At 36.1% G+C, this 26,856-nt stretch overlaps 1 protein-coding gene across 1 annotated transcript; it reads right to left on the reverse strand.

Annotated features, from left to right (window-relative positions):
• Nucleotides 1–1,816: 1,816 nt before the first annotated feature.
• LOC129254525 (calcium-binding protein LPS1-beta) lies at nucleotides 1,817–26,227 on the reverse strand. The gene is made up of 11 exons (XM_064113926.1): nucleotides 26,008–26,227; nucleotides 18,104–18,134; nucleotides 16,341–16,472; nucleotides 14,943–15,072; nucleotides 14,540–14,655; nucleotides 13,193–13,233; nucleotides 11,299–11,329; nucleotides 10,715–10,864; nucleotides 8,042–8,153; nucleotides 4,308–4,423; nucleotides 1,817–2,779 (listed from the first exon to the last, which is right to left on the reverse strand). The coding sequence occupies exons 1-11, from the start codon at nucleotides 26,029–26,031 to the stop codon at nucleotides 2,736–2,738; spliced, it is 927 nt and encodes a 308-aa protein (XP_063969996.1). The 5' UTR covers nucleotides 26,032–26,227; the 3' UTR covers nucleotides 1,817–2,735.
• Nucleotides 26,228–26,856: the final 629 nt, after the last annotated feature.

Consider the following 26,856-nt stretch of genomic DNA (forward strand, 5'->3'; position numbering starts at 1 on the left):
TGGCTGAAAATCTAGTCGCCCAAGATTTCTGCAACGGGCCCAAGCTCTGCTATGAATTTACCAGTGTTCATAGCGCGTCGGTTAGTTGGGCGGAGAACCTTCGGTTCACAGGTCCTACCCTCTCTCCTTGCTGCCAAATGATGTACTGGAAGGGACTGCAACCAGTGGCGGACCGTGCTCCGGAGGAGACAAAGCATTGGGGGGCACAGCATTGTTCACAGACAATGCAGTGCCCCCCCCCCCATGCTTTGTCTCCTCCGGGTCACGGACCGGTACTGACTGCAACCAAATATTGCATATGCATTATGATTTTCTGTGTTATTCTATATATGTAATGATATTGATATTGTATTCATAAAATTCTAGATTAGATTAGATTAAGTAAATATATGAACATTTTGTAGCGGTATATTTTATATATTTTTTTTTTTTATTTTGGGGAGCTTCTTTCATAGGTAGTGGATATGGATAAATAGGGTCATGCGAATAATTTGAAAACATATTAATGTAATTTTATACTTTTAAATGAAACTGATTACATTACCAGCTCATGAATCCACAGTCTATTTCAGTACTTATTAACTTAATTGAAGTTTTTTTAATGTGGCCTCAGGTCGATATGATTATTAACATGTCAAATCCATGTCAAAATATTGAAATTGACATTTTGGCTCACTCGCAACTTTTGCAAATATCATCCGTCTTTTCAATGTTCAAATATCTCGTCTTCTTATTTATTAGCTCATTGCGCCCCCAGAAAGAGAATGTGTGTAGAATAATAATAATGGTATATTTACCCAGGGTGGCCAATTAAGTTCCGAAAACTGTTCTCCCATTGGACCCTGCTGTTATTATCAGAATATCAATGTCATAAAGATATGATGTTAAGGAATTCGGTAGGAATAATTATGTCAAATCATTTCGCTAAACAGGCCTGTGAGGGCTGTTGTGGTCATTTGAGAAAAATGATTAAATAGAAATCGTGAATATTTGAGAGAAAATCAAAAAAGTTTCATTTCAGATGCGTGTAAATCTAGTTAGAAGATATCATTAATATCTTGCAATATTTATATTCATAATGACATCTCCACCATTATCGCGACAGAGGGTATGACCATAATCACGACGTCTTCATTATCATAACCATAATAAGAAACATAATTATCTTCATCTTCATCATCATCATCTTCATCTTTCTCATCACCATCATTATCATCATCATCGTCTTCATCATCATCATCTTCATCATCACCATTATTATCATCTTCATCATCATCATCATCTTCATCATCGTCATCATCATCATCTTCATCATCATCATCTTCATCATCGTCATCATCATCGTCATCATCATCATCAACATCATCATTATCATCATCATCATCATCTTCATTGTCGTCGTCGTCATTATCCAATACCACTTTGTTCACTTTAATCATAATCAGTACCTACATCATAAACATTACCATCAACATTATAAACATCACCATCATCACAATCATGATCTCCATCGTCGTCGTCATCATCACCACCATTTGCATCAAGAACATCAGCAGTTGCAGTAGCAGCAACACCAAACCGCATTGTCAGCCAAGAATATGCCACACATACTTTCTTTATCAACAGAAAAAATGCTCCAACACAAGGTGTTAATATACTCCATGACTTAATTTAACCACCCCTCCATTACTTTTATGACATACACATCCCCAACAGCCCCAATACCATGCCCCGATTCAGAGCTAGCATTTTGGGGAAAATTACTAAACTTGGTACTGTCATTAAGAAGTAAGTTTAAAAAAAAACACCAACATCATTGTCATTGTTAAATACGAAATGGTTTGCATTTTCCAAATCATCTATATTTTGTAACAATCTTTATTCATTCAGCAACCCGATAGTAAATAACATTTGTCTAAAAGAATCGTACATCCCTCTCATAAACTCCTATAATCATGATAATATAAACTCTGGTACATATGATATTGTAATTAATATAATTGCGTATAATCAATAGAATCTATGGCGTATATAATATAATGCTCAAAATAGTCAATCTTTGTTCGTTTTGTCATCTACATGATGTGTAAATGATGGGTTCAGTTCGTGTATTAAACAAAATTGATGACTAGTATAATCAATCCATATGTTGTGTCGCATGTATACTCGAATAAATTTGACGTAACGAAGGCGGGTGCTAGCCGCAACACCACGCCTATACCCGAATCCATAGAACCTAATATCATCCGAAAATTGCTTGCAGAAGACGCTCTTGTTCACACTTATCTCATAAATATAAATCGGTCCCAATGTTCAACTTTAGCAGATATGGGTACAGTTCAAAGCCCCCCCCCCCCCCCCCACTTGTCTCTTAAAATCAATCGGTCCCAATATTCAACTTTAGCTGATATGTGTACATTTCACAGCCCCCCCCCCCCGCACTTATCTCTTATAAATCAATCGGTCCCAATATTCAACTTTAGCTGATACGTGTACATTTCACACCCCCCCCCACCCACACTTATCTCTTATAAATCAATCGTTCCCAATATTCAACTTTAGCTGATATTTGTACATTTCACAGCCACATATTTCTGGATGTTTTCTTGTCATGTTGTTGCAAGGAATCTCGTATTCTTGTCACCCTTGTCCAGACAAAATGTTTTTGTCTTGATGTTCCTTTATGGAGACGGCACATCCAAGGCAAATGGGACAGTAAAGACTGTTGGTTTCATTCAATTCATAAAGGGGATTAGGACAAGAAGCAATCTACGGAATTCTGTAGAGTAGATAGATAAAATAATAAATAAATAAAAACGTAATGTGCATTGATTTATACGGAGCCTTTAAAGTGCCATCGACTTGGCGACTTGGCGAGATACGTTATCTCGCCAAGTCGACTTGTAAAAAGTTATATGTCAACATGGCGAGATATTTTATCTTGACAAGTAGACTTATAAAAGTTGTATGTCAACTTGGCGAGATATTTGGACTCTCGCCGGGTCTCAGACCCTTCATTTCTCGCCATGTTTTATAAGTCAACTTGGCAAAATAACGTATCTCGCCATGCCGATACATAACTTTTTACAAGTCGTCTTGGCGAGATAACGTATCTCGCCATGTCGACATAATAAGGTTATGTCGACATGGCAAGATAAAGTATCTCGTCAAGTCAATGGCGCTTTAAAGGCTCTGTAGATTTACATAACCTCACATGGATATAATTCGGTCAAAAAAATAAGATGAAAAACAAAAAGTTGTGACATGCGGATCGAGTTAAAAGATAAAAGCGTTTCATTATTGCCACGGACCCCAAAATATTTTCACGAACATTTGAAAAGAGAAGAAAAAGAAGGAAACAGAAAGGAAAAAAGATTAAATGTGATACTATTTTCTGAATATCAGTCAAAATCTATCACAAAATTAGATTTTTGTATCCAAAAGGGTCAAAGTTTTTGCTAGCTCGCTACGCTTGCTCGCTACATTTCAGAAATTTTGCTCAACACGCCGTCATCAGGGGCCCGTCTTACAAAGAGTTGCGACTGATCCGATCAATCGCAACTATGGAAAGCCAGCAAAGTCAAAGTATACAATGCATGTTTGCTCCAAAAAAAATCTAGATATGAATGTATATCTATAAATTCATTAAATTTTTGACAGTTCGGTGTGTTCTCCTTAGTTTACAAAGGACATTTGGCACATTTCCTATAGAAAAATTATGACACTGATTGATTTCCATAGATTTTCGATTTATTGGATCAATCGTAACTTTGTAAGACGGGGCCCTGATCCCTATCAAAAGTGGCTCATTACGCCACTCTTAATAATCAAACCATAGAATTCAATTTGGCAAGCACTTGCAATATTTACAAGTCAAACATCTACAGTGTCGCAACTCATGAGCGCCTATATACCAGACCACATTGTGCAAGTAAATGATTAATAGATTCATTTATCGTTTTATCAATTTATCATATTTTTTTAATTTGTACACAGCAAAAACTCTGGTGTTAACCGGTGTGCATAGAGGACCACACCAGTTATTTTACACCGGTGTTAAATTGGTGGTGTTAGTTTTACACCTATAGGTGTTATTACAACACCTATGGTTGTTACATTTACACTCTTTGGTGTTATGTTCAATCTCTAGGGTGTTATTTTAACACCTCAGGGTGTGGTCCTCTATTAGCACCAATTGGTGTCAGTTTTAACACCACAGTTTTTACAGTGTATAAACTTGATATCAGGTCAAAATGAGAATTTTAGTAGCGCAATTTCTTTGACCTTTTACTTTTTAATAAACTCACCCCGAATATCGACGCAGCCACTGTCATCCCTGTCCACTTCTTTGATTAACTTAGCGACCTCAGAGTCGACCATGCAAGCATAAATTTCTTTGATTCCGGTTACCATCTCTTCAGGACTACAGTGGAAGTGATAAAACAATAAATGATAATATAATGATTAAAAAATTACAAAGATAACTATAATAATAATGATGATAATAATAATAGTGATAATCATTACAATAGTAATAATAATAATAATAATAACAACAACAACAATTAATGTTTAACGTAGCCGAAATAGCACATTATCACTCACAGTCAGATAGTCTTTATGCGCTTAAATATAGCAGTAGAGGTAGAGGTTGGGAAGTTTTCCATCAGTACTTGTGCACCCGATTGTTTTGGAGGGTTTGAATCAGACTACACATCTTGTGTAAATGTATTTTTCCGCATAAATTCGTAATTCCGAAGCTTCGTTAATCCGAAAACGAAATAGGGTTCGTAATTCCGAAGGTTCGTTAGTCCGAAAACAAAATAAGGTTCGTAATTCCGAAGGTTCGTTAATTCGAAAACGAAATAAGGTTCGTAATTCCGAAGGTTCGTCAGTCCGAAAACGAAATGAGGTTCGTAATTCCGAAGGGTCGTCAATCCGAAAACGAAATGAGGTTCATAATTCCGAAGGTTCGTCAGTCCGAAAACGAAATGAGGTTCGTAATTCCGAAGGGTCGTCAATCCGAAAACGAAATAAGGTTCGTAATTCCGAAGATTCGTTAATCCGAAAACGATATAAGGTTCGTTAATCCGAAAATTAAATAAGGTTCGTATTTCCGAAAATTAAATTGATTCATTTTGGTAACATAAACGGTGTTGTCATTACAAGATAACACGATATTATGCAGTGATAGTAATGTGTTGTGGCCAAAGCATGTATTGCATTAAAAAAGTGCCCGGATCAGGTCAGAGCTTATATTTCAAATATCTGTTCGCGGTCCTTGCTCGCAGTTATTATCTAGTTACATAGGCATCTCGTTTTAAAGATCACAAACATATTGCCCATCATATTAAAAAAAGAAATATAGCTCGCGCTTCGCGCTCGCATTGTTTAAAAAGGGCTTAAGATGTATTACACATTTACTTTATTTTATAAGAATAAAGCTAAATATTGAATGTTAGGACTACCCTTTCAAAGAAACAAACAAAAATATGGGTGAAAACAATTTCGCCCCCACCTATTGGCGAAAGTTGGATCCGCCGGGGGAGGGGGGGCAGGGGGTACTTGTACCCCAAAAAGAAAAAAACAGGGAAATGCTATTTTTCCAAAATGGGAAATTCCTTTTTTCAAAAAAAAAATGTGACGTGTTTCGAAATAAAATAGTCTTTTTAAAGTATACATTTTACATTAGTTTTCAGGCTGAAATATTACAAATTTTCAGCTCGCGCTTCGCACTCTCAATTATTCGATTGGCGAAATATGTATCCCAAAGAGGTCACTAAATGTTTTTTTTAGCAGGTTCCTTTTCTGGTCAATATATTTAAGCTTGCGTTTTGCGCTCGTGTTTATCCTTTAGTTAGATGCACATCTTTTTAATGACAGCAGAAATCTGGTCGGATTTTTTTTTTTTTTATTTCGATTTTTTATTGAAATGCCCTTAAGTTTTAGCTTGTGATTTACGCTCGCAACACCTCGCAATAATGCCATTTTACGAATAATTGACACCCAAAACGAGTTTTACAACTTCAGCTTTGAATTGTTTTCTAAGCCGCTCGCTCATTATACTCTCTCGCGAAAAATAAAGCCTAAATATACATTTTCCATAATCAGAAGTCACTTCAACACACAATGACTTCACGCAGATGATAATCTCAAGGTGAAAATATCACTTCATTTTTATCCATTTTTGGCTTCCCCCCCCCAAAACGAATATTCGTTCGGCCGCCCTTGAATTCCCACCCTCATATCAATAACGGCAACGGTGTCCCCCCCCCCCCCCCCCACTTGCCTCTGCCTCTGCTTTTCCGGTTTTCATTTTTCGGATTAATGAACCTTTGGAACAACGAACCTTATTTCGTTTTCGGATTAACGAACCTTATTTCGTTTTCGGATTAACGAACCTTCGTAACATTGAACCTTATTTCGTTTTCGGATTAACGAACCTTCGGAACATCGAACCTTATTTCGTTTTCAGATTATCGAACCTTCGACTTAAATAACGACTGGTGATCCTTTCTTACGCGCAAAACCATAAGAAAGGATCACCAGTCCTTCTTTAAGTCAATCAGCTTATGGAACGGTCCCCTGTTATTATTGTGCAAGGTGCCACTCGGAGGAGAAATTTTTACAGTGGTTCTAGACAGTGGCGTACCTAAGATTTTCCACAGGGGGGGGGCAAAATCGGCCGCCAAAAAATTTGAAAAGCAAAAAAAATATCAAAAATCCTCAATTGAAAAATTTAGGTTTTCGTACCAGTAAAAAAATTGACAAGCAAAAAAAAATGGTCTTCAAGCTCATCAGAGGGGGATTGAGAATTTTGAATAAAGCGCCCTCTCAAGTTAATTTTCAGGATACAACCTGTTTACCTGTATCATATTCAGCGTAAAAAAGGGGTTATAGAAGCACGATATGAACATTTTCCTTCTTTGAGTGGCACCTTGTTCAACTTATATAACCCGGACTAAAGGTGCCTGACTATACTTTCCGCCCTTTTACATGGTACCAAAATCGTAATTTGAATGATGATTCCAGTGAAAAATAATTTTAATGACGAATTTATAGCACGTGTGAAACCAAACTAGAATCACGAAAGCTAATGACAATCACGAATTCAAATTCTACTCCGGATGTGAATTCCAGTTAAGCTCCACTCAATTTGACATCTGAAAGGGTTGACCTCCAAAATATCTTTGGGGGCGGAGCTTACGTGACCTTTCAAGGACTTCCGTAGATGTCATGCACTCATTGTATTTTGTATTTGCGATGAAGTGCTTTGATTGACAAGTCCAAAAGGACGTAATACCGCCTTCGCTCAGGAATTTGAATTCAAATCACAGTTTTTGAGTGAACGTGTGAATGGTAAGATGATTCTAAAGACGAATTGCTATCACCATTACAATGATGATTCAAGATTCTCGTGTGAAAATACCCATGCGCTGCAAAAACTCCGGTGTTGATTTAACACCAGCCCGTAATCTACATATTTATGTCCACACTCCACACTAGAGAAGTATTGAAACACCAGTTTGGAATCAAACCGATGTTGTTTTAATACTAATTGGTGTTGTATAAACACCTATTCTGGTGTTAGACCAACGCGAAACTGGTGCTAACAATTTTCTGGTGTGGTATATATTCTGGGCTGGTGTTAAATCAACACCATAGTTTTTGCAGACGGTGTGGAAAGTCCGGAGTTCGATCCCCGGCCGTGGCACCTATGCCCGTGAGCAATGTTCTTTTATCCTGTATTCAAATAAATCGCGTAAATGGAAATACTTTACGCATTCCTGGTAACTAGGCGTGCACTTATTTTTTAAGCCCCATTCGTTAAGATTCCTATCTCCTCACCCCCCCCCCCCCCCATCATCCGAAACAATTCAAGCTTTCAAATGTTTTGGGGGCTTTTTTTAACTACAAAATTTGTCAAACAAAAACTAACACCGCCAAGGCTTATAGAGAAAAAAGGAGTATCAAAATAATGAAAACAGCAACAGACAAAAACGAAACAAAATCTTGTTTTATTTGTCTATCATCATCATACCTGATCTTCCCATTCTTGTCTTTGTCGATGGCCATGAACTGGTTTTTAATATCATCCTTGCTCAAATTCTGCGCATGCATCAAGAACTCGCCAAACTGCACACGTCCGTCATCTGATCAAAATGAACAAAAACAGGTTTCTTAATCCTCTTACTTTATAAATCGTACTTGGTCGTTGATTAATTAAAACTGGTTTTTCAACCATTTTTTGTCGATCTGATATAGATTTTTCACTCAAATTTATTATATTTTCATGATTTTTCGAGAATCGACAAATCGGTCGAGTGCTTTGAATTTACCCCTCTGAGCCCATAAGGTTTGACCCCTTAATATTAAGACACTGATGACAGGTGGTGACTGCTATTAGGGAAACGCTTCCAGTTCAACCCCGGGGGGGGGGGCACTTCCATTGACAAGTGGATACCATGCGCGACCATGGGGTCTTAAAAGCACCCTAAACACGTATTTTCCATATTCTGAAAATGCACCTCTTAACAAGTATTGGCGTCTGAAATCCTACCCTTAAAGATAAATTCCAGTTTCGGTAACGATCTCAAAATGACTTTTTACAGAATCTAATATCATGACCACCCAAGTGTCTGTTTGTATGAATAAAAATATGTGCCATAGGATTCTGGAAGAAATTGTGTAATTGTTGAGAAATAAGCAAAATAAGCGCGGATTCGGTCACTTCCGTCGGGTCTTTATTTCAGCAGTAATAATACAATGTCCCACGTGTGCCTATCTGTGTTGGTGATCTTCAGTGTGAACATTTTTCAGCGTAGATTTCAAGATTTCACAAAGTTCAGTTTATGTAACTGTACCAGATCTAGATCCTTTTTGATATCCCGGGGGGCCACTTCCATTCACGAGTGGATACCATGCGCGACCATGGGGTCTCGAAAAGCACCCTAAACACGTAATTTCCATATTCTGAAAATGCACCCCTTAACAAGTATTGGCGTGTGAAACCCTACCCTTAACAAGTATTGGAAACAAAACGATACTCTTGGCAACTATTTTCTGAAATGAACCCCTAAACAAGTACAGGAATGTTTGATTGTTACGGGTCCTTCGGTCGTCGGCTTTCCTTATTTGGTTTAGTACGACCCCACCTTCTCCACCTCGCGCAAATCAGACTCTAAACACGAAGTGTTGGGGCAAAAAGGACATCCTTTATAAAAAACATTTTAATTTTGTTTTATCATCCCCGTGAATTGGACCCTAAACACGTAATTTTCCTAGCGAAATAGATACCCTTTTTTCATTATTTTTGTGTTTTGGACACCCTTATCACGTTACGTACGTAACGTGCCCTATCGTGAAAAAGACATTCTTTTTACGTGTTTTTTTGGTCGCGCATGGTATACACTCGTCAATGTAAGTGGCCCGCCGGGGTTGATATACTGACAATTAAGCCTGGTTTTACAGACTTTCTCATGAAATCAGTGTTTACTGCAACTACTGGCATTTCTCTTTAACAAGTATTGGAAACAAAACGATACTATTCCCTGAAATGAACCCCTAAACAAGTACAGCGATATTTTATTGTTATATGTCACAGGTCCGTCGGTCGTCGCGCATATCGGACTCTAAACACGTAGTGTTGGGGCAAAAAGGACATCCTTTATAAAACATTTTAATTTTGCTTTATCATCCTCGCAAATTTGACCCTAAACGCTGCGTTTAAAACGCGTAGCTTTCCTATAGCGAAATAGATACCCTTTTTCATTATTATTGTGTTTTGACACCCTTATCACGTTACGTACGTAACGTGCCCTATCTTGAAAAAGACATCCTTTTCACGTTTTTTTTTTTTGGTCGCGCATGGTATCCACTCGTCAATGTAAGATTTTTAAGAAAAAATGACCTATGGGGCGTTGCAAGAAACTTGCGATCAATCGCAAGTCTATTTTTGGTCTCTAAATTAATCATATGTCTTGCAATTAATTGCAAATTCGAGATTGATTGCTAATCTTCTCCTTGAAACAAGGAGTGAAATCTCATTTGCTACAGATAAAAGGGATCAATTAATTGTAAAATTGCAACAGAATATTTGTAACTGATTGCAAATATTTTCTTGCAACACCCCCTTAGTAAAATGGGCTAATAATAAAATATATTATGAGAACTCTCAATTTTATTTTGCATCCAGTTTTCATTAAACTGTTGCATTATACGCTTGTTTAAATCCACACGAGTTAAAGGGATAGGCTACCCCATAGAATCGGCATGATAACGGCACCCCATCAAGCCTATGCGATGTTTGTTTTCTCTCTAAGTTAAACAATTCATCCAATATCAGTATATTCCAATGATCCCAAACGCAGTAATTTGTAAATGAGACTGCATAGTATACAGTACAAACGCTGAAGTTTTTAGAATGCCAAAAGATATTTATCACTCGTGGCAACGCTCTTGTAAATAATTAACAGTTCAAGAAATGTAAACGAGAGAATAATAAATGCGTAGTTTCACTCAAGGTCCTTAAGAGATTCTAATTTTAATCAGAATGGATAACAACTCTGATCGAGGGATCTTGATTGGAGCTACGCATCTATTATTCTCCCATTGTCATTTCTATAATTTTAAGTGACTCCTTGACATGTGTGTCACCCTCATCCGTATCTTGACTTTGCTGATAATTATATCTCTTGTCTGATTTGTAACTTACCGTTAAGATCGACCCGACTAATCATTTTATTAATCTGCTCTTCGGAATATCGGCCCGGAAGATTTCTATTCAAAAGTTGACCCATCTCTAGAGTTGTAAGGCTGCCATCACCATTTTTGTCAAAATCTTCGTGAAAGCATTTTTTGAAACCTAAAAAATATGAAAATCACGTGTATATAGATGATAGATCAATATTAGAAGTAACATACGAGAAAATGATATATATGAAAGTCAGGCCAGGTGGGGGAATAGATAAAGAGACCAGTAGAGTCTTCAGAGTATGGTTGTCATTGTTACAAGGCTGAAATAAGAAAACATTGTCTAGAAATTGTGCGAATAGTGCAAATTTTGCGAGACTGAAGTGGAATGTCTCAATTTGAAAAGTGTTTTTTTTTTACTAAAACATCATGTTTCTTTATTTCTACGTCACGATCTAAATTTTAATTTCTAAACCAAAACAATGATGGTTGATTCTCCTTTATTTCTATCTCACGTTTGACATGGCTTATCCTTATATGGCGGCAATAAATATTGATCAGATTAATCATTTTCTACAATCCAATAAAAACTAATGAATGTCTTACGTTCTAATAGTTTCTCAGTCATGCCAAAATCCTGTAAAGAAAAAAAAAGTTTGAAGAAATTTTAAAGCGGGAAAATGTAAGAATGGATCCCGATAATTGTTATCCGCATTATTCATGTTTATTATTCCTACCCTCTGTACATAATATTTTACACCAGGTGGGTGTTTCATAAAGCTGTTCGTAAGTTAGGAGCGACTTTAAGCACGGCTGGTGATCCTTTCTTTTGGTATATGGTATATTCATATTCTTAGCGCGTAAGAAAGGATCACCAATCGTTTTTAAAGTCGCTCTTAACTTAGCTTTATGAAATGACCCCCTGCTCATCCATTTTCTATCCTCTTCTCTTCATTTTTTCTTCTAACTCACCTTCTCCTTCTCCATCTCATTCCTCTCCCTCTCCTCCTTCTTCCTCTTCTTCCACGGACGTAAATCCCGGGGGGATGGGGGATATCCCCCACTTTTCGGAGACGGTGGATGGCATGTACAATCACCCCCCCCCCCCCCTCCCCACTTTTCAAAACAGAAACAATGTTTTCTTTTATCATCAAATGATTAATACTACTGTGAATGCGTGGGTTCATCTTTGAATGCAGACAAAGTGCATTCTTAAATTGGCCTAATTTGGCATTCTAAAACCCAAAGTATCTATTTTACAAGAATTTCGTATTTGGTTAAGACAAATCATTAGCTTATTGCAAAGGTTTTGTCCGCTACCATGAGAATATTGCTATCATATATCCATTTATGAACTGAATAATTCAAATGACTTTAATATAGGCCTATAACCTATACTTCAAGTATATTGTACGATGAGTTACTGATGGCATTGATTAAATCATTGTCGTTGATGAAACACTTGAACTTCTTACGACAGCAATATTTACCACATATTCATATTATTTTAAAGGATATTTTCGATAGAATATAGGCAACAATGTAATAATGCCATATCTGAATTTTGATCGAAATTTTGAATGTTGCCTCATCTCCCATTATAATCTTAAATATTATTCTATTTTTTTCCTTTCTGCAATCTTTTCCTTTTCATTTGCATCATTGTGCCATTTCCGCATGTTTTGCATTTTTTAATCCGTCGTCCTTCGAGGAGCAAAAACCCCTTCACTCCTTCACAATCATCATCATCATAAAGTTTATGGGATGTGATGTCCTTAATATCATTTCACAAGGCACCGATATTCCCGATAATCATGATCCTTTTTTATTATCATTCTCAACTCTAAGTAATGAATAAATGAGATTTCAATTGACCAAATTTCAACTATTTAATTCTTATTTTGTATAACAACTTTATATTTCGTCTTTTTTTTTACTTTTCTTCAAAAGTTATTGATAATCACCTTACTATCCTCTATTACGCACATTATTTTAAACGACTGAAGCAAAATTATTCAAGGCTCTCGCCGCAATTCTCCCCCTCATTCCACATCCCTTCTTCTTCCTTCTTTCTTTTTCTTTCTTTTTCTTTCTTTTTCTTCCTTCTTCTCCCTTCTTCCTTCTTCCTCTTCCTTCTCCTTCTTTGCATTTTTCTTTAAACGATTTTATAATAGATGCAGTTTTGGATGTTAGGCAATCCGCTCACCACGCTTTTAGATCAATCAGGCTGAATTACCGAACATTCATTGCAAATTTCTGGCAACCCCTTTTCCCGTGAAGCTTTACAGCGAGCTGAAAGAAAATTCACCCTATATCACTTTCATTAAAAAATTAAGATCGAAATGAAAAATCACCTTCTCTATATCGTGAATCCCGGGGGGGTCACTTCCATTCACGAGTGGATACCATGCGCGACCATGTCTATTTCGAACAACAAAATATGGACACCAGGATGATATTTTGTATTAAAATAATTAGGAGGGAAATGGGCTCCACTTACCTTACGCAAGGGTAATTTCGCCACAAGTGTGTCGAAGAATTCTACAGTGTAAAATAGAAAAAATGTGGACGATATTCGTGACTATTACAACAAATGTCAATATGACACTTAAGATAAAATAGAATAAAGTTTGAGTCGATTCTTACCATAACTATACCATGTATACTGTACAGTTCATTTAAACAGAATAATGATATAAATTAATGTATTGTCGTGCACACTAAAAACTCTGCATAGGTTGATATTTCATAATATTATTAAAATTTAACATAACTATGGTTCAAAAAGTTTTTCCAATGAAAGAGCCAATCATGCCCGTGAAAATCATTGAATATAAAGTTCGCTTAATTTCACAAAACAGCTACTGTATATGCACATCTTGGTCGGTATGCAAATGAGGAGACTGATGACGTCATCCACTCACTATTTTTGTATTTAATTACATGAAATATTAAATATTCTAAATTTTCTCCTCATTGTCAAGTGAAGCAACGATTAATTGCTCCTTTAACATGGGGATTTTTTTTTAGCATTGTTAAATATCATATGGTTCAGTTAAGTTGGTCCTTAATGTCAAATCTGCAAAGAAATAAGATATTATACAATTCAACCAATAAAAAAATGAGTGAGGGACATCTTCGACTGTCTCATTTGCATAATTTATCAACGAGTTGTGCATATCACTATTTTGTGAAAAATAGAAAAACTTTAAAATGTCATAACTTTAGATTTAGATTTAGATTTATTTATTTCCACAATCTGGTAAAAATACAGGTACAATAGCATAAAAAACACATTAAAAAAATACATTCAAACGTGAATACAAAAGGTACATTATAAATATAATAAATATTAACAGAAAGTGGTGGGATTAACAATAGGCCTCAAGACCTTTCAAAGGTCAATCCCTATAACACAAAAGATTTACCAACACAAAAGATTTACCAAAACGAAAACCAACTTTCTTATTTTACATCCGATTTTGATGAAATTTTCGGCATTATGCTAATTTGATATTTCTCTATTTATTCAAATCAACATTTTTATGGGGTAGACTTGACCCTTAAGTTAGGGTATATAGTTTTATACCAAGTGTTGGGGTTAGTCTTTCGATTAGTGTGTGGAGTTTATATAGTGAAGCAAATTTCGCCGGAACAAATGTAATTAAACCCAGAGGACACTTTGAAAAGTGGAAGTATGCAAAACTTCGAGATGCCCTAATTCCTTTCAATTTGATGTTGGTGAAAAAAATACACTTAACTCCCTTCTTTATGCATTCGGACCAATTTAAAACTATGTTGGATACTGTTCGTATTCGCGTAATGTCATTTACTCCAATGAACTCACCTTCCATATTGACGTGACCATCGCCATCCTTGTCTGCTTCTTGAATTAATTTATTGGCCATACATTCGACCAGCTTAGTAGAAATCTCTCCGACTCCTTTGGATAACTCATCAGGGCTGTAGTTAATTCATAATTAGATAAAATATAAGTCTTTCAACTTTGCTAGAACTATACTTAACTTTACAATATAATCATATAAGGGAAAATGAACCCCAAAGCGCGTTTCGAAAATGTTAAGTTGCAAATAATATGCACGACGGAAGATGTCTAAAAATGTATTTACGATGTTCGAAGATAAACGTCATAGATCATGAAATTACCATCTTATTATTATTATTCTGGGAAAACACTATTGGTGGAAGAGTGTATGAAAACAAAAATAGGTCCAAATATATATGTTTACCTAATCCTCCCATTGCCATCTTTGTCGAGGTCATCGAACATTTTTTTAATCTCATCTGAACTGTACAAATCCACTTTGGTTGAACCTTCCATGTACAATAAAAACTCGTCAAACTGCATGCGCCCGTCACCTGGTTAAAGTTGAGAAAAAGAAGAATCGAGTTTCTAATGCAGCAGTCACATCTCTCCTACGGCGGCCGCACAGTGGGCCGTGGCGAAAACAAAGCCAAGTGCGCCAAAATTCATTTTGGGCAATTAGAGAATTTTAATTTTTGTCATGCCCAGTTGAAAGACAACACTTTGAAGAATACTTCTGTAAAAAAAATCTATTCCGGAATGTGCATTAAGGTTGTTAATTTCCTACTTCAAATAGCAAAAATGTGGCATTTCGCGATTTTTCGCGGATATGATTGCCAAGTTAAAAAAAAACAAGACGTTTCAATGAAGGTTTTTCATGTATGAACCTAAAATGGCTACCACACAATCCTGATATATTCGTTTTAATGGGTTAGGGTGGATAAAATATACCCTTCATGTGGTTTATAGGATGATTATTCCACGAAATAAGGTGATTATTCATATTTTTCACATTTATGTAAGAAACGTTTTGATTTCCGTCTAAATTCTATCACTACCATTTTATCTGATGTTTAAGCTTTAAGTTGACACGAGATTTAGCTGCAACCTCCTGCAAAGTTTTATGTTAGAGCCGATTTTACTTGAATATTCTTCGTCCCGTTTTCTTTTCTCAAATTTTCAACTTTGTGTTAATCTCCTCTCTCAAACACCAATAATGGAGGAGGTCGAGGGGTTGAATCCCATTTAATTGCTGAGTATTCTGAGACACTTTTCAAATAAAAAAAAGTGTCACGCATCAGAATGTAAAAATGTTAAGTATTCTGATAGAAATTGAAACTGAACTAAGACAAACTGAAGGCGTTTTATAACTTACCAACGGGGACACAATTACACAGCAAAAACTGTAGTGTTAACCGGTGTACATAGAGGACCACACCAGTTATTTTACACCGGTGTTAAATTGGTGGTGTTAGTTTTACACCTATAGGTGTTATTACAACACCTTTGGTTGTTACATTTACACTCTTTGGTGTTATGTTCAATCTCTAGGGTGTAATTTTAACACCTCAGGGTGTGGTCCTCTATTAACACCAATTGGTGTCAGTTTTAACACCACAGTTTTTACAGTGTATCTTTGCGAACAGACCCACTTTTCTATAAGAAAAGTGGGTCTGTTCGCACAGTGAGAGCGTTTTGGCGTGCTCCAAAACGTGGGTGTCTACGTACATACCCACTTTCTCTTTATAATGTATACATCAACCATTTTCATAATTATAATCAATGTTATATAAGTCGATACAAGTCTTTGTTTTGAACTTACAGTTTACATCGACTCCCGTGATTATTCTCTGAGCCTCTTCTTCAGGACAGTCCATTAATTTAGCCAACTCTGCACAAGAAACGGTGCCGTCTTTGTTTGTGTCATAGTTGTCTTTGAACTCTTGTTTCATCGCTACAAAAATACAAGTGAATCAATGTTATTAGGTTGATACATAAAATGTGTGACAAACCCTTATAAAGGGGGAGTTTGCCCAGAAGAAAAGTTTGTTGTCAAAATAGAAAGAAGAATAAAAATATTGGTGAAGGTTGGAGGAAAATCCGTTTAAGATTAAGAAAGCTATTGGAATTTTAAGTTTGGGATTTGTGACGTCATATAAACGAGCAGCTGCCTCAGATGTTGTGTAATATAAAATGCATGAATTTCATTTGTTCAATGGTTCCTGATGACTTTTTTTTTTTGCTTTTTATTCATGATCGGGTGTGAAATGATTTGTCTATTAATATGCAAAAAATACATTTAAAAAAAACCATTTTCAATTTTGTGATAAAATTATTTTTCATTGATTTTTTTATATGATATGACCGCACAAATCAAATAATTAAAATTCTAAGTTAATTCTTTGATGGATTTTACTCAAACCTTCGGCAATATTTTTCATTATTATTTATTTTTATTTTTATTTTTTTTGCTATTTTTGCAACAAACTTTTTGTCAGGGTGAACTTGCCCTTTAAGAGAGGGGAGAATGGAGGACGTTTTAGAGAGAAGCAGTGGCGAGCAGATTTTTCACGACCGAGAAATGGAGAGAAGAGGAAAGAGAGGACGGGTAAAATATATCATTTTCTGAAAATTATGTCAAAATCCAGGGCCGTAGACAGGGGGTTCCCTGCGATCCATGGAACCCACTGCTCGCCAACAGCAAAAAAAAAAGATATATGGCCTAGAAAAGAAAAAAAGTAGGAAAGTCGTTCATTTTAGCTTGGTGGATGGAAAGTTCCAGCGTTTCCAATGACTCCCAACCCCTCCCTCGAACACCCCCCCCCCCCCCCCGTTCCACAATAAGTCGGATCCAACTAAAACGTGAAAAAGGTTCCCTTTTTTATTTAGAAAGTTTGATCATGGACCCTAGTTCGACGTCCTTACCCTCCATGATTATAGTTTTGTATTAAAATTGTCGAAATTTTTGCTTGCTCGTAACTTTTTTTTATAGATTTTGCCTGATACGCCACTGATATCTGGCCCCTCCGAAATTTTTGGCTCATTACGCCACTGTAGAGAATTGTTAACACCATACGCTTTTAGCTGGTGTTTCTGCAATATTATTTTGGATAAATCAAAATACAAAGTAACAATACTTTATTCATATAAACATATATAATACAACATACAAAATAATTGGATCAAATTACAAATGTGAAATTTACACAATGACAGTAGATCGTAGACATAATTCATATATTGATTACCTCAGAGTGCATTAATAGTATTTCTGATACAAAAATCTCGATTTTTTTTTTTAATTCAAATAATCAATTTTTTTTCTTTCAATATCTTTTTGGAGTCTCTACATTTGCTGTTGATTGAAATATTCTCTTGACTCATTTAAATAATGAGAAAATTTCTTTATTTCTCAATGTTTTTCATACAATCTGATATTTTAATCACACAAGCAAACATTTTATAAAATATTTCATTCGGAATATTTAGTGTTATGCAGTCAGCCACAAAAGGCAGCAAATATTAAGACGGAAAAGTATTTCACAACTTAAAGAATTACACCGTGGTTTTAGGGGACTATCTTACCGTCAATAACTTCCTTGGGCATTCCAGCTTTCTATAAAGAGAACAAAAATAATGAAAACAAAATAATGTAAATTTAAAAAAAAATGCCTATATAATGTAGCTACATTTTCAAACAAGACACTGAACCAATAATATATTAATAAATTTTAATAGAAAATTTCAATCCATCCCCTGTTAATACTCGCCTACCTCCTCTTAATCTATATTAACACAACATTTCCCGTTCTTCCCCCTTCCCCCCCCCCCCCCCCTTCTCTCCCTCTGACCTCTCTCTCTTTTGCTCTCTCCCCCTCCCTCTCTCTCTTTCTTTCTCTATCTCCCTCTCTTGCTTTAAAATGCTTTCAGATTAATTCGTAACCATAATTCGAATTTAATGGAAAAAAACTCATCATGAACACGAAAAGTATTATATGTCCAGAACGAGTATCCTCTTCCAAATCATTTGAAATCATATCCTTCCATGAGATATAGATAAATTCGACTTCGGTGCTCTGTAGCTTCTGACCGCCATAACTGGAAGGCTTCCAAAGAAAACACCTTCAATGAATATTATGCAATGAGCCAAATGCGTTGCTATGTCATTGAATAAATTATCTTTTGTTAGGCATATTTGAAGCCCCCCCCCCCCCCCCCTCCGCAATTCCCATAAAACCAGTACCTAAACTGAATTGGTCTATAGATCAATAGATTGGATATCAAACACTCTTTGCTGTGTTCATCATGGTTATGATGTACATTAAAATGACATCTTGTGAGGCAGTGGCGGACCGTGACTCGGAGGAGACAAAGCATTGGGGGGCACAGCATTGTTCACAGACAATGCAGTGCCCCCCCCCCCCCCCCCCAATGCTTTGTCTCCTCCGGGTTACGGTCCGCTACTGTTGTGAGGTATTTTTGTTACTCACCGGTCATTACCCATATCATAATTAGAGAGCTCTACACCATTGTCATAACACGCCAAACTCGATTCATGTTCAAGATCAATTCGTTGGATAGAGGATATAGGCCTAAACTCATTATAAAGTTAGTTTGATTTGAAATTTCTTTTGAAGCAGAAGTACAAAAGATAGCATGCCCATTCAGCTGCTTACGAGGGAATTACTGCGCAGAAATCGTGAGCTGATTTCATGTATGAAATCACGAGGGTGTGTCGATCATCACCAGGCGGTTTTGTGGCTCCGAAGTACGACGTCGATTACACACGACTTCAGTCGTGAAGTTCGCGATTTTTGTTGCAAACTTCGCAGATTCAGTCGTGAAGTTCGCGACTAAAATTGCGAGCCTTTGCAACGAAAATCGCGAATATCACAAATGAAGTCGTGTGTCATGTGTGTGATCGACCGTTCTTGAGAATCACCATAAAAACTACCTCTGGGTCAATCATAATGCAATAATTCCAGAAGTTGTCGAAACAGACATCACTGAAAAAGATAAAATGATGCACACGAGTGAGGGGAGGAGCAGAAGCGTTTTGTTTCGGCACGGGTTCGGCTGGCCCTTTAGGACCCAGTTTAGGATTACGACTTTGCTATTAATCATTTTGGGTAATATAATTATCTCGCATACATTCGTAATTCCGAAGCTTCGTTATTCCGAAGGTTCGTATTTCCGAAGGTTCGTAATTCCGAGGATTCGTTAGTCCGAAAACGAAATGAGGTTCGTAATTCCGAAGGTTCGTTAGTCCGAAAACGAAATGAGGTTCGTAATTCCGAAGGTTCGTTAGTCCGAAAACTAAATGATTTACCTTATTTCGTTTTCGGATTAACGAACCTTCGGAACAACGAACCTTATTTCGTTTTCAGATTATCGAACCTTCGGAATAACGCCACAAATGTTCGGATTAACGAACCCTTTTACGTTTTCGGATTAACGAACATCGAGGTATAGGCAATTTACGTGTTTCGGAATTACGAACCTTCGGAATAAAGAACCTTCGGAATTACGAAGTGTAACCAATTATCTTACCAACTCCTCCTGGACAGATTTCCCTTAATTTGAGATGACATGATGATTATTGACCCTAAAGGGTCATGAGAATTGAAAATTTACGATGATTGAGCTCTCGCTCTCGTCGTTCACGCGTATAAATGTTTCTGAAAAAATATTGCACGACAAAATGTGACTTCTGATAAAGTAAGTCAATAAAGGAAAATGTAAACATCAATTGATCGAAAACCTGTACACATTTTGAAGCGCTCAATCGTTCAATTCATGTTCAAGTTCAAGTTTATTTTCCATTTCCATTATCAACATAAGCAAATACAAATCAAGCATACATTATAAATATAAGCAAATACAAAATAAATATGATAACAATGATTACAAATCAATCAATCAATCAAAACAATCTGATATGGAAATGAGGGGATCCACTAAAAAGCATTGCTTGTAGAGCGTGGATCCCCTAAGTAAGTATATTAAACATTTGAGAAATCGGACTCATTTGCAGGTGTAAATACAATAGGTTGAAATAGAATATTGGAAATAATAAAAAGATGGTGAGTAATAGCGAGAAATGATAAAAAGATGACAGAGATATAGGACGATACTAAAAACTAAAAAGAAAAAAAAAACATGATGAAGAATAGAGGGCAGGGAGAAGGAATAAAGTACTGAAAGGGGAGCGAGAGAGAGAGAGGGCAAATATAAGTGGGGAGAGAGAGGGAGGGGGGAGAGGGAGGCATACAAACACACACAGACACAGATTATGTGGAGAGAAAGGGTCGAAAAGAGAGAGATAAGGGGGGGCAAGAACGAGAGTGCAAACGTGGATCAAAGAGAGTGTGACTTAATAGCGTGCTTAGACAATACTAAAAAAATATACGAACTAATTAATTACTTTGGTAAGACAGTAACATAATTTTTTTTAGTTTTCTCTTAAAGGAGTGGATAGAGGGGGCCTGTTGAACATCTGTATGGAGTGAATTCCAAAATTTGGGGGCGGTGAAAATAAACGTATTTTGCGCAAAACGAGTTCTTAAGATAGGCAGATGAAAGTTATCGGCTTGTCTGGTAGGATACCTATGAAAATTGTTATTTTGAGAAAAAAAATGATTAAATGCCAAAGGAACCATACTGTTTTTATACATGAACATAAACTGCCCAAGCTGAAATTTGTATAAGTCTTGGACCTTTAAAATTTTGTAATCAGGGAAAAGCGGATCAGTGTGAGAACGGGGGTGTGAGAATGAAATAATACGAAGGGCTTTTTTGTAATAATAATATTTTGTTAAGTAGGTTTTGGTGGGTATTGCCCCAAACAAGGATCCCATAGTTGATATATGGTAATATAAGAGAAGAATATAATGTAAGTAGAGAAGTTACAGGAATAAACGTTTTCAACCTATTTATGATGCCTATATTTCGGGATATTGTTTTACAAATATTATCAATATGGCATTTCCAGGAGAGTTTGGTATCTACATGAACTCCCAAAAATTTAATTGAGGAGACACTTTCCAGATGAAAATCTTCAATAAAAATGTCAAAAGGTAAGGAATCGATGGTATTACTGAATAAAATGTATTTAGTTTTTTGAAGGTTAATTGATAATTTGTTAGCTCTGATCCAATTCAAAATATTAGTTAATTCAGAGTTTATTATGTTAACAAGTGTAAGCGGATCATTGTGAGAGAAGAATAGATTCGTGTCATCAGCAAAAATAATGAAAGATAAAATGTCAGATGCTCTGCAAAAATCATTTATATATAAAATAAACAAGAGGGGTCCCAGAATACTTCCTTGTGGCACACCACAACTAATATTACACAAATTGGAGGAATTGTCATTAAGAAAAACAAATTGTTTTCTGTTAGAGAGGTAATTCCTGAACCACTCCAAGGCCTTCCCACGTATGCCATAATGCAATAATTTATGAAGTAGGATGTCATGATTAATAGTGTCAAAGGCCTTGGAGAAGTCCAGGAAAATACCGACCGTGTGTGAAGATTTATCGACAGCATGAGCAACTTTTTCAACAAAGGATAATAAGGCGTGAATTGTACTGTGCTTTTCTCTAAAACCAAACTGGAAATTTGAAAAAATGTTATTATCATTCAAAAATTTAATCGTTCGGGTGTATATGAGTTTCTCTAGAGTTTTAGAAAGACATGGTAGTAGAGAGATAGGTCGATAATTGTTAAAGGGGAAGTTCACCCTGAAGAAAATTTTTTTGTAAAAATAGCAGAAAAAATAATAAAATATATTGCCGAAGGTTTTGAGGAAAATCCGTTAAAGATTAAGAAAGTTATTAGAATTCAAAGTTTTGGATTTGTGACGTCATAAACGAGCAGCTGCCCATATGTTATGTAATATAAAATGCATGAATTTCAAATTTTGTATGGTTCCTGATGACTTAATTTTGTTTCTATTCATGAACGAGTGTGAAATGAATTGTATATTAATATACGAAAACTACAGTAAAAACCATTTTCAATTTTCTGAGAAAATGAGATTTCATTAATTTTTTTACCATTCGCTATGTAGGGATGCTGCTCGCATATGACGTCACAAATCAAATAATTAAAATTCTAATAACTTTTTAATTCTTTGATGAATTTTTCTCAAACCTTCGGCAATATTTTTTATTATTTTTTCTGCTATTTTAATAATAATAATATAGGGTATTTATATTGCGCACATATCCACCTTGTTAGGTGCTCAAGGCGCTCCTATATTACCCGGCTAAGCTAGGCGTTCATAGCGCACACAGCTTTTTAAGGAATTACTTCCTACCGGTACCCATTTACCTCACCTGGGTTGAGTGCAGCACACTGTGGATCAGTTTCTTGCTGAAGGAAATTACGCCATAGCTGGGATTCGAACCCACGACCCTCTGTTTCAAAGTCCGAAGACTAATCCACTGGGCCACAACGCTCCACAACAAACTTTTTGTCAGGGTGAACTTCCCCTTTAATATTCAGTCTATCTCCTTTCTTGTAAATAGGAATGACTTTTGCAATTTTCATGGAGTCAGGAATTTGTCCATGAAGTAAAGACAAATTGAAAATGTAGGCAAGAGGATCAACAATATATGGAATTATAGTTTTAAGTATAACGTTATTGATATCATCATAACCAGAGCTTCTTTTATTACCAAGATTAGAGACAATATCCATAATTTCATAAGGGGATGTCGGGGTCAAAAATATTGAATTTGGATTGGGTGTGCCAAGAAATTCGGTAAATTGTTTATATGAGGGCGCTATATCCATAGCAAGGTTATTTCCGATCGATGAAAAATGGTCATTAAATATGTTAGCGATGTTGAGTGGCTGTTGAATAATCTCGTTGTTTGATTTAACTTCTGAAATAACATCTTTATTTTCTGAGACATTCATAGCTTGCTTGAGAATTTTCCAAGTGTTTCGCATATCATGTTTATGTAGTTGTAATTTATTTTCGAAGTATCTTTTCTTTTCGATACGAATGATTTTAGTCAAAGTGTTTTTATAAGATGTGTATTTCAATTTGGTATTTTCCGTTCCTTTTGCTTTATATTTATAATAAAGATTATTTTTCCGATTAATTGAACGAAGTATGGATTTGGAAATCCAAGGTAGTCTCGGGGACTTTTTATAATTCATCTTGTCATTTCTCCGTTTAGGAAGGTGAATGTCAAATTGGCCTAAAAGCAAATCGCAAAATTTATCGTAACAAGACTCTTCTATGTAATAAATACAAGACCAATCCATATTTTCAAGACTAGCACTTAATCTGTTTAAATTACTTGAATTGACGCTACGTCTTGAGGAACAAGCACCTTGTCGAAAAGACGGTTGTGCTAATTTGTAAGAAGTCATAATAGGATAATGATCGGTGATATCGGACAAAATTATGCATGAATCAGGATGAGGTATAACATTAGAGAAAATGTTGTCAATTAGCGTAGCAGATAAGTTTGCAACACGAGTTGGTTTGGAGACAAGTGGTAGGAAAGAGGCCGCTAAAAAAGTTTCAACAAGCTCGTGTGCAATGTTATTGTTTGTTTATTTCAGTATATTTATATTGAAGTCCCCCATAATAAAACAATCCTTGTTGGTAAAAGTGGAACAATTTAACAGGTCAGATAAGTACGAGGTAAAGTCATTTGCATTGGAATTTGGAGGTCGATAAACGACACCTGCAATTACATTCCTGGCGCCGGCGATTTCAATTTCTATAAAAAGAGATTCAATAATGTCATTGACAATTGAAATATTTTCGTGGACAGAGTAGCGAAAACTATGATGAATGTACAGAGCAACGCCTCCACCTGTCCTACCATGTCTGTTTTTGTTAATGAAGTTATATTTGTTTAAAGAAAATGGAAGGTTAGTGTCCTGGGATATAGCCACGTCTCTGTAAGACCTATAATAGACATAGGTTGTGGTGATGGGTTATTCAATAAGGAGCTTTCTATTTGCACGTCGACTAGTGGACTGCGACGAAAGTACGTCATAATAGTCTGCTTTGTGTTGATGGTATACAGAACCACTGGAGTAAATCACCATGTGGCTTCAATCAATGGGCAGGATTTGATTGCTCGTTTACTACGTTTCGAACGAGCGTGATCTGAGCGAAATCCACGTTCGTCATCATGAAGTTGACGTGTCAGGAATGGCTTGCACATGCTCAGTGTCTTCCAATCATGTGCTCGACTGACTTTGTATACCATCAACACAAAGCAGACTATTATGACGTACTTTCGTCGCAGTCCACTAGTCGACGTGCAAATAGAAAGCTCCTTATTATCAATTATAAGTCATCGAAGTGCTTGCTCAAGCTCCTTATATTCAAATGAAGTAGGGATAATGTATTGGGATAAAAATTCTTAACAATATCTTTAAATTGGGAAACAGTTACGTATTTACAAAGGGAAGTATGTGCCGGGTCATTGTTATCAAAGTCAAATTGCAGCTCTTCAGCCGATGAACTGATGGCATCAGCAATGAAATTATCATATGTACCTGAAGAATATGTGGGGGTTACATTAGTGGGAGGAGATCTAAACAATTCAAATAGTTCGTCATCTGTAAGAGTGTTAAAAGCGAAATTGTTATCCATATTGGCCATTGAATGCTATGAATTAAAACCTGTAGAAAAGAATAATTGCCAGTATTGAAATCAAATGAGACATTGTTCGTACTCTCGTTGATAGAGGAGTTTAGTGCAAGGTAAAGACGAAAGAGGAAAGAAATATGCAGCGAAAACAGAAACAACGGTGGTGAATGACGGGCACACAAGAGATTCACAGACAAGATGATGATCGCAACACTTAACAAATCACAGCCAAGAGAGAGAGAACGAGAGAGAGGGAGAGAAGGGGGGGGGCAGGGGTTGGTCTAAAAATGTAAAAGAATAAGTTAGAAGAATGATGATGTAGACAAACTAATACGAAACAAAAACACTCAGCATGTAGGCCACTTGTAAAATGAATAGTTTTTAAAAATAAAGATTGTTGTCCTTTGTGGTGATTTCAATTTTTTATTCCCAAGAATGATTTTATAAATTCATTTGTAAACGCGACTTTTGTACTCCCTATACGGAGTGGTATCTCCCCCCCCCCCTTGCACACACTCCCTTGGTTCATCGATTTGCTTCCTCACACAGTGCCATTTAACCCCCCCCCCCCCCCCCAAAAAAAAAAAATAAATAAATAAATAAATAAAAAATAAAATAATAATAATAATAATAATAAATAAATAAATCCGATATAATAAATGTTTTCATGGTGATCCATAATTGTAAACATCATAAATGATTAGGATAATCTTAATGAACAATATATAATTAAAAAAGACAGATTAGTACCTAACAAAACAACACGATATTAAAAAAATTATGAAAATCGTATAGGCTCGCAATTCATTCCCAGCTGACAATATTAGATAGACAGAAAGCAGTTTGAAATGATTTCAACTTACAAATTTGGCCAGCGCATCAGACATTGTGATCGACTTTGTAAACTTTTTTTACAAAAAGAAAAGATGTTTGTAGGTCTGGATTGGTTAGGACTTAGGATGCTCCCTTTCCTAGTTGACTTTCGAAGACAAGTGAGAAGGGTGTGGTGCTCACAAGGGTTTTAAATGAGTGTTAAATGGTTAGTCCCCCAACTCAGACTACGCCCACACCCCCTGCGAAGATAATCATCTTAGTAACGACGCGTTCAATTCAGTGAGGTCGTACATAAAATAGGCCTTTATAGTTATCATCATCATCACGCTACTGCTGCAAGCATTTTTTATAGTTGATTGAAACAAAAAAACAAAAGACTTGTTAAATAATGATTTTTTTTTATTATTATTATTATTATTCCCTCGAACTTACATGCAAATTCGAGGCGCATCACTGTTAGATATTACGCCGCCGACTGTAAGTAGCCTTAAGAAAGTTTGGTGAAGCATAGAAGATTGATAGAGGCCCAAGGTAATCAATAGTAACAGGTAAAGCGTCTGTCTGATCATGCATCTAGCTAGGGAAAAACACATTCCATGAAAACGTTTAAGATGATTTATCAAGCGTTAAATGTCTGTTCGTAGCCTTTATCAATGCTCAATCACGTGAAATGAATAGCATTCAAATCTTCAAGAAATGAAGGGTTTATTTTTGTTTTCTTTTCATCCGTTCATCCTTTCCAAGATGTCGTTTTGTGTCCTACGATGTAAAATGTATGTACAGATAACAGCAAACAACGTGGTTATATTAAACAGCATAGACAAAATTGCTGAGAAGACGCGCTTTTAACATGTTTAAGGTACACTATCAAATCATGG

The sequence above is a fragment of the Lytechinus pictus genome, chromosome 2 (genome assembly GCF_037042905.1).
Source record: "Lytechinus pictus isolate F3 Inbred chromosome 2, Lp3.0, whole genome shotgun sequence".
NCBI lineage: Eukaryota > Metazoa > Echinodermata > Echinoidea > Temnopleuroida > Toxopneustidae > Lytechinus > Lytechinus pictus.